The sequence below is a fragment of the Bufo gargarizans genome, chromosome 2 (assembly GCF_014858855.1).
Source record: "Bufo gargarizans isolate SCDJY-AF-19 chromosome 2, ASM1485885v1, whole genome shotgun sequence".
Classification (NCBI taxonomy): domain Eukaryota; kingdom Metazoa; phylum Chordata; class Amphibia; order Anura; family Bufonidae; genus Bufo; species Bufo gargarizans.
This window is the reverse complement of record NC_058081.1, coordinates 536,926,326-536,935,875: the sequence shown is the minus strand read 5'-3', so window position 1 is coordinate 536,935,875 and position 9,550 is coordinate 536,926,326. Positions and strand designations below refer to the sequence as shown.

Sequence of the window (9,550 nt, the reverse complement as noted above, 5' to 3'; positions counted from 1 at the left end):
TTATATCTAAACTACTAAGAGGTCAAAAACACTTATTTATACCACATTCTTATCAGTAAGATAAGAACTGAGCTATAATGAGTGCTTATTTTGTCAGAGAGCATAGATAAGGAGCCTGTCAGCTCCCCAACTGACGGAAAAGAGAACATCCAGAGGCTGCTCCTAGAGCATTTCGGGTATGTACAGAGAAACGGGTATAATTCAAAATGAGTATAATTCAATAATATAAAAATGCCTCAAAAAATGACTTTAACTTAATAATCATCCAACATTTTAAGATATTTTTGTGTATCAGCTTTTATTATAGACTTTTCACAATTAGAGGATAAATCTTGGAAATCCTCTAAAGACCTAAAAGGCTCCAATTTCTGCTTAAAATCTATACCAGCATTAAAGTATGTTGTGTGAAAAAAATGCCAAGGCCTCTAGAAAACCCTATCCCCTAATATGCCATCACTCTAACCCTTGGGTATGCCACCACTGTCCTGTGTGTGCCAGCACTGCCCCTTGGGTATGTCACCACTCTGTCCCTGTGTGCCATCTCTGTCCCCTGTATGCCCATTGTGCAAAAAATACTGTGGGCTCTAGAAAACTCTTGGGTCATTTCTTTCATTTTTTCATAAAAAACATTCAAATGCAGAAACAATTTCAGGATGAAAATTCTCCTAGGGCAGAAGATGTGGACTCCCTTCAGCATGTTGCTTTATTGTTTTTACAATATATAATATGGCTGACCCAGAGAACAAGGCACACCCACACCGGGAGCATCCACTACTCAATACCCTTCTACTGACGTAGTGTAACCCACAGTAGACCCACACTGACAGAACTTACTACTCAATACGATGGGGTGGAGAATAGGGGTCTATCAATCAATCAGAGCTCGGCTTTCATTTCTTAAGCTGATCTGGTAAAATGAAAGCTGGGTTGGGATGTTTTGCTATGGGTAACAAACAGGTTTTATTTTAGATAGTTTTGATAAATCAGATCCAATAAATACAGTTTACCTGTAAAACAGCACATTCATTAGAATAGTATATGCAGGGAGATGAGAAGAAGGCTGAGAAGTGGTACCTCAGCAGTTACAGTTAGCACTATGTACTGTATGTCTGCTTCAAACTGCCACTGATTAGCTGAACTACTTACACTTTGTGACCGCTGCAGCCAATCAGAAAAGAAGTGAGTCGTGGGTAACATGACGTGTCTTTTATTTATTATTATAATTCTGATTTAAAGGAGACAATTATTTTTACAAATAATAAATCCTGTAGCATTAAAGCCACAATTATCAATATCATCCAGATTATCATCTGCATTTAAAGATCACTTCTCAGCAGGCTCAACCCTATTTAACCAGGCATACTGCCTGACATGGTTGATCATGCTGTTTAAAATGATTCCAGGCAAGGCTGCTTTTGTCCATAAATTGTTGCGGGCGACATAACAGAGAAACAGACTTTTATTCTTTTTGCAAATGAGGGCTTCAAGGGCAGGGTCTAGCCCCACGCTGCACCTCAGCTCCTCGTCTTTCCAGTACTCACCATGCCTCTTGGTGCACTTAAACCCTCATCTGCATAACAAATAAAGTATTTTTTTATGATTTGGATGCACTGCGTACTGTTGTGGCTGTCTTTTAGCTGGGGTTTCCTGAATTCCGCAACCCCTTTTGCATTTTACTTTCCATTTGTAAGATCTGATAAAGCAGTCTCAGTGCAGCATTCACAGCTACTACAGGGACATTATGAATTCTGCCCAATGTAAACATACCACAGGAAGGCATAATGGCAGTGACACAGTGCTTTAAAAAAGTATTTGCTCTCTTACAGATTTCTTTTTTTTTTTTGCACATTTATCACAATTAAATGTTTCAGATTATCAAACTTGAATATCAGACAAAGGTAACCTGAGTAAATACTAAAAGCAGTTTTTACAACTTGGCCCTATGTATAAATAATCCCCCCCCCCCCATGAATTAATTGCGAATAACCACAGTTTTTGGAAAGCTGAGTTCCATTTCACTAGCCACGACCCCGCCTGATTACTACTGGACCTGTAGAATCAAGAATTCCCTTAAATAGAACCTGTCTGACCATATGAAGTAGGCTAAAATATCTCAAAAAGCAACACATTATACCCCAATCTGAATATATTCAAGAACACATGAGAAAGAAAGTAATTGACATTTCTCACTTTGGAAAAGTTTACAAATCTATTTCTAAGGCTTTGGAACTCCAGCAAACCACAGTGAGAGCTATTATCCAGAAATGGAGAAAACATAGACCAGTGGTGGACCTTTCCAGAAGTAGCTGGCCTACCAAAATAACTCCAAGAGCGCATCAATCCAGGATCATCCAGGAGGTCACAAAAGAACCCAGAACAACATCTAAAGCGCTGCAGGCCTCACTTGCCTCAGTTAAGGTCAGTGTTCATGCTTCAACAATAAGAAAAAGACAGGGCAAAATGGCATCCACGGGAGAGTTCAAAGTCGAAAACCACTGCTGAACAAAATGAACACAAAGGCCCGTCTTAAATTTACTAAAAATCTTGATAATTCCCAAGCCTTTTGGGAAAATATTCTTTGAACTGATGAGACAAAAGTGGGATATTTTGGAAGGTATGCATCCTGTTACATCTGGAGTAAAAATAAAACAGCATTTCAGAGAAAGAAAATCATACCGACAGTGAAACATGGTGGTAGTGTGGTGGTCTGGGGCTGCTTTGCTGCTTTAGAACTTGGACGACTTGCTGTAATTGATGGAACCAAGAATTCTGCCCTCTACCAGAAGATCCTGAAGGAGAATGTCTAGCCATCAGTTTCTGGCCTTAAGCTCAAGCGTACTGCAGCAGGACATTGATCAGAGGCACACCTGCAAGTCCACCACTGAATGTCTGAAAAAAAACTAATTGGAAGTTTTGGAGTGGCCTAGTCAATGTCTGGACCTTAAACAGGCGGTTTATGCTCGAAAACCCTCCAATGTGGCTGAATTAAAACAATTCTGCAAAGAGTGGGCAAATAATCCTCTACAGAGATGTGAAAGACTAACCGCCAGTTATCACAAACGCTTGATTGCAGTTGATGCCGCCAAGGGTGGCACAACCAGTTATTAGGTTTAGAGGGCAAGTACTTTTTCACATAGGGCCAGGTTGGTTTGGATAGCTTTTTTCCCTTAATAAATGAAATCATCATATGAAAACTGCATTTTTTTTATTTACTTAGGTTATCCTTGATATTTAAATTAGCTTCATAATCTGAAACATTTAAGTGTGACAAATGTCCAAAAAGACAATAAATCTTTAAGGGCACTGTATATTGAGTGACCTTCCCATTAGATAAATCAGGGTGGAGTGGTCATTGTACATGAAAAATAACACAATTACAAATGATTACATTAAAGCTCATCATGCTTAAGGGTGGTTTAGATGGGCCAATGGAGTGGCCGAATGTTGGGAAGGAAGCGTTCCTTCCCAACAGTTGGCTGCTCGCACAGTGAAAGAGACCAATTTATTTACAGAATTCATACAGAATCATTGTTTCTGGTCAGCAGATCGCTGTTTTGCATGTTCATCGGGTGATCAGCAGCACATTTAGATAGCCAGATTATCGGGAACAAGCGTTCGCAGGAATGGTCGTTCCCGATAATCTGGACGATTATTGGATCATCTAAATCCACCTTTATTCACAAGACAAGAAAACAATCAATATTCAAAAATCTACTTTGTAGACTTTTAGCGTTAAATTGAAAGACAGCTGATTCACTGGATCGTCAGCATATGAGACAGTTGATTGACTTTGCACTCCACCAATATGTGGTAACTTTAGTGCCAGTGCATTTAATTCAACACCTCCCAGGTCAGTGACCGGAAATGACTGGATGTTTGCTGCGTTGTGTGCAGTCAGCAAACGTTTGTTCTTCTGAATTGTTACCAGTTTGGTTAATGAAGGCTCCGGGGGACGGCAAGTAAAAAATAGTACATCACAGTAACAATGATTAAAATGTAATGCAGTCCTATCAAATATTCATATCCCTGGAGAAAAAGGATAGAGAAATGTGTATTAAAGTTCATTATGTCTGGATTGGTCCTTGGTTACACCTACAAGTCTTTTTCTGCAGTTTATCAGAGTGAACTCTTCTATAGCATGAGATGATGGAGTGTCCTTCTCGTCTGTAGCTCTATACTGTCAATGTATCTCAAGTGTCAATGTATCACAGATGGTAACGCCAAGGTTCCTTTGAAATCCGTGGTAGATGTATTGGTATATGGCTTACAGTTTCCATGTCCTGGGAATGGGGATTTTTTTTTCAAGAGTAGAAAAAAACAGAAAATAAATATGAAATATCACATACAATTTCAATTATATTTATATTACCTGACCTGCTCTATATATGATAGGAGCTATTTTGGTAACAGAGGAAGCAAGTACAGGGAAATGAAATTCCCTGAAGCCATCATTTGCAGGACCTGTATAGATGAGGAGAGGCTGCTGTGATGGCCATCTGTATATATGTTTTCATCTACTCATTGACAAGATTCTGTTGATATATGTGGTTTCTCTGCATCTGCCTTACCCTACTAGGCCTTATGCAAATGGCAAGCCCATGTACACGGAGACTGTATAGAGGCACATGGAGTTCTTGAAGTTCTATTTTTTGGAGCCTTATGTACTCCATGTAGCACCAAATGGTACTTCCATAATACAGTACACAAATGAACAATTATTTTCTCATGAACTCCATATAGATCAATGAGGAAAACTCCATATAACCTCAGATGAACACAGACGTGGTCACATTGCTTTCTACAAACTTTGTATAAATCAGTAGTACAGGTAAATAAAAGAAAATTTGTAATATATGTTATCAGTTAAAATGCCCTTTTTTTCCTCTACCAGCCCCCCTTTCCTTATCTTTACCCTCTCTATAGACTTCTATAAGTAGAATGTCTGTGTGTGTCTCTCTGCACTTCCTTCCACCTCATCCCCCTCCCCTCTCCATAGACTTTTAGTCTGTGGAGAGGGGAGCTGGTGTGTCTAAAGATGGATTTAGCAGAGAATGTCAATGTAAGACCGGGAGAAAGAGACATTTTTCTCTGATAAGCTATAGGATAGAGTTTGTTATATTCACCTGTACTATTGATTTATGCAAAGATTGTTGAAATGACAGTGTCTGTATGTAAGTATGGGTCTATATATTACCATGGGTGCAATATTATGGATCTGTACAACATGGATGTGATTGTAGGCCTACTTCCATGAGGCAAGATGAGCATTTTGTCTCAGGCAGTGGCTGACCTGCCTCTGAGAATGGCAGTTTATAGTTCGGCACGCAAGTCTATAGATTTTGTCCCCCCTGTTCAGTCTCATAGGCCTGCAAGGCAATAGAATGGTGCAGGAGGCCACAATGACATCATTGTGACCTCCTGCATTTGTCACTATGCCATTGTGCCACCTGAGATCCGGCACAGGCGGTCGTGATGATGAATGCGGCAACTCAGGCTGCAAGCTGGAAGAGCCCTGTGGTTTGCATCACACATGGCACCAAGGAATGGTAGTCAGGTGAGTACCTTTTTTGTATATGTCTGCACTATTGGAGGCACTACAGGGGAAAATATAGGGGCCATTACAATACAGGGGTCAATAAAGGAGCCATTATAATACAGGAGACAATAAAGAGACCATTATAATAAAGGAGACCATAAATGAATCATTATAATACAGGGGGCAATAAAGGGTCCATTATAATAAAGAGTGCAATAAGGGGGGCATTATAATACAGGGGACACTATCTGGGAAATTATAATACAGGGGACACAAGGGGGGGCATTATAATGCAGGTAGCATTAGAACTGCAGGGGAGCATTATAAATACTGGGGGCACTAGTTAGGGCATAATGGGGTTTATATATACTAAGGCTACTGCAGAAGGCATCATAATTACTGGAGCATTATAAATATATTATAAAAAGGGTTGCCTTATAGAGGGGTCTTGTTACTTCTGGGGGCACTATAAATGGGCCTTATTTCTATTGGGGACACTATAGGGGGGCCTTATTTCTACTAAAGGTACTATTGTGGCGTTATTACTACTAGGGGTAATGTGGGGGCATTATTATTAGACACAATATGGAGGGCATTGCTAAAAATGGGGGCGCTTTTGGGGAGCATTATCGTAATTGGAGGCACTATTACTAATGAGGGAACTCTAGGAGAGAAATATTGCTATTGGTTGGACTTCTGGGAGCACTTTGGGAACTATCAGTGTGTCTCAGTTTTTTGTAAGTATAGTATTTAGACGCATTGGGGAGCACAGTGGGCACATTATTGGAGGTGGCAGCAGGATAACACTGTAAGGGCGCCAGGAGGAGGTTGATGGAGAAATGAGGAGACTAAGATGGCTGTGTGGCAAACTCTGCAGAGACTAAATGTGGCTAAAATAATTTGTCATGGCTATCTGGGCTGAATGGACAGGATAAGGAAAGAGAACAACTATACCAGAGGAGTCTTCACTGCATATAAAAGGTATGTAGCACTGTATGTAATGTCCATCCATATATGTCTTTAGCAGTAGGCAGAAGAAAAGCTGAAATCGGCCCTGCTAATCCATGTGAGGAAGTCTTTTACGGATTTTAAGATTTTCCCGCATTGGTGGGGGATAGGAAATAATGGCAGGGGCTTTGCTTACCACATAAGCGTACATCTACACATAGCACAATTCAGGTTATGTGCTTTTACAAAATACTGTCCTTGCAGATTTGCTATAATTTTTGATATTTTAGACACTTAAAGGGTTTCTACCACTTCGGTGTCACATATTTAGCTGTCAGACACTAGCGATCCGCTAGTTTCTGCTCTGCCCAACCATCCTAATATAATTGCTTTTGGGGCAGCCGTTTTGCTAAAAAAAGAACTTTTATTAATATGCTAATGAGCCTCTAGGTGCTATGGGGGCGTCATTAGCACCTACATGCTCCGTCTACCTTCAGAAACTGCCGCCGCCCAGCGCGTCCCTCCAGCCCGCCCATCTCTTCCTGAATGCGATCCTCCTGTGAGCGCCTGTATTCGGCGCATGCGCAGTGAATGTCTGACAGCTTCCCTGCTCAGACATCTCCACTGCGCCTGTTCCTCGGAGCACTATGGCGTCATCGCGCAGGCGCAGTGGAGATGTCTGAGCAAGGAAGCGGTCAGACATTCACTGCGCATGCGCAGAATACATACGCTCACAAGGAGGATCGCATTCAGGAGGAGATGGGCGGGCTGGAGGGACGCGCTGGGCGGCGGCAGTTTCTGAAGGTAGACGGAGCCTCTAGGTGCTAACGACGCCCCCATAGCACCTAGAGGCTCATTAGCATATTAATAAAAGTTCTTTTTTTAGCAAAACGGCTGCCCCAAAAGCAATTATATTAGGATGGTTGGGCAGAGCAGACACTAGCGGATCGCTAGTGTCTGACAGCTAAATATGTGACACCGAAGTGGTAGAAACCCTTTAAAATACTAACAAACTAAAGATAAACTTTTATAGCCTCATATATTTAGTGGAAACTTACCCCAGGTTGCAGAGGTAGAGTGGGATACAGTCCAGTAAAATTACTGTACGGAGAAACTGGTTTGTCTACAAAGGAAGAAACAAAACAAAAATGACAAATGTGCAATCCTGTAATTATCAATATAAACTAGTGTATGGCTATTCAAAGAATTATCGGAAAAATGTTTGACGGATTCTAAAGTGAGACAGAGATCAGAGTAACGGAATTGATTTCCTCAGGCGCATTATATGGAGCCAAAACTTTAATTATTTTAAAAGGATTGTCTCACTTCAGCAAATGGTATTTATGGTGCAGAGAAAGTTAATACAAGGCACTTACTAATGTATTGTGATTATCCATGTTGCCTGCTTTGCTGGCTTGATTTATTTTTCCATCACATTATACACTGCTTGTTTCCAGGGTTTACGGCCACCACTGCAGTGCAGATACAAGTGGCCGGGATGGAAACTGCCATGCATGTGTGCCTATCCCCACTCTCACAACCCTGGTAACTAGAGAGCCTGGCACTTTTTCCTACTATATACAAGCACGGCCATCGCTGCTGGATTTCAGGGTGGTCATATCCCCTGGAAACGAGCAGTGTATAATGTGATGGAAAAATGTATCAAGCCAGCAAAGGAGGCGATATGGACCATCATATGATAAATGCCTTTTGCTGAATTGAGGCAATCCCTTTAACAAATATAAAATCTCTGATCAGAGCAATTATCACCAGGCTGCCATTTGTCCTCTAACATAATTGTGTCATTTATGACAATAAGGCCTCATGCACACAACAGTGAATTTTCACTGTCAGTGATTTGGCTTCAGTGGTCCGTGTTCGATTTTGCTTCAGTTGTGTTTCCTTGTGTCTTCCTTTTTTTTTTGTCTGACAGGGGGAAAAAAAAGGAAGGTTAATGAAAAGTGTAATTTTATTGCACCAAGGTCTTGTAGAAAAAAACGGACACGGATGACATACCAGTTGTACATCCGTTTTTTTTTTTGCCGGACCCATTGACTTGAATGGGTCCGTCCTCAGTTTTCCACTGACAAGAATAGGACAGGTTATATTTTTTTGACGGGCTGGAATCACGGATGCGGAGAAAAAACTGAGGCCTATATAAAATGACGGAACGGACACGGATGCACACAACGGTCGTGTGCATGAGGCCTAATAGTAATTAGTATTTATAATAATAATTATAACTATTTATTATTTATTTAATATGAACATATATCAAACCATAGATTGTTTTCAAAGTAGCCCCAATAGTATCTGATTTTATATTGTACAGGGTGGGCCATTTATATGGATACACCTTAATAAAATGGGAATGGTGTTTGTGGCACATTAGTATATGTGAGGGGGGAAACTTTTCAAGATGGGTGGTGACCATGGCAGCCATTTTGAAGTCGGCCATTTTGAATCCAACTTTTGTTTTTTCAATAGGAAGAGGGTCATGTGACACATCAAACTTATTGGGAATTTCACAAGAAAAACAATGCATATGCTGTGAAGATACGAGATGTGCAGCACCTGAAACTACGGATACTGGAAGCCTGTGCTAGCATTTCTCCTGCAGTGTTGCTATCAGTGTGTGAAGAGTGGGAGAAGAGGGTTGCATTGACAATCCAACACAATGGGCAGCACATTGAACACATTTTATAAGTGGTCAGAAACTTGTAAATAAGTTGTAAATAACTTTTTCTTGTGAAATTCCCAATAAGTTTGATGTGTCACATGACCCTCTTCCTATTGAAAAAACAAAAGTTGGATTCAAAATGGCCGCCATGGTCACCACCCATCTTGAAAAGTTTCCCCCCTCACATATACTAATGTGCCACAAACAGGAAGTTAATATCACCAACCATTCCCATTTTATTAAGGTGTATCCATATAAATGGCCCACCCTGTAGTTATGTGCCAAAATGTGATACTTTGTGAATTACAGGATGCAGGATTACAGCAAATTTGAAAAATCTGTTATTTGTGGCTAGCAGCACAAGTGTTATAATTTATAAATGCATT

At 40.6% G+C, this 9,550-nt stretch overlaps 1 protein-coding gene across 1 annotated transcript in view; it reads right to left on the bottom strand.

The window, feature by feature from the left end:
* Nucleotides 1-1,191: 1,191 nt before the first annotated feature.
* LOC122926633 (G-protein coupled receptor family C group 5 member C-like) overlaps nt 1,192-9,550 on the bottom strand; it is a 32,115-nt gene continuing 23,756 nt past the window's right edge. The window contains exons 3-4 of the mRNA XM_044278067.1: nt 7,543-7,607; nt 1,192-4,280 (exon numbers count right to left, since the gene is read on the bottom strand). Coding sequence (XP_044134002.1) covers nt 4,206-4,280; nt 7,543-7,607 — 140 coding nt within the window. The 3' untranslated portion in view covers nt 1,192-4,205. The remainder of the gene's footprint in view (nt 4,281-7,542; nt 7,608-9,550) is intronic.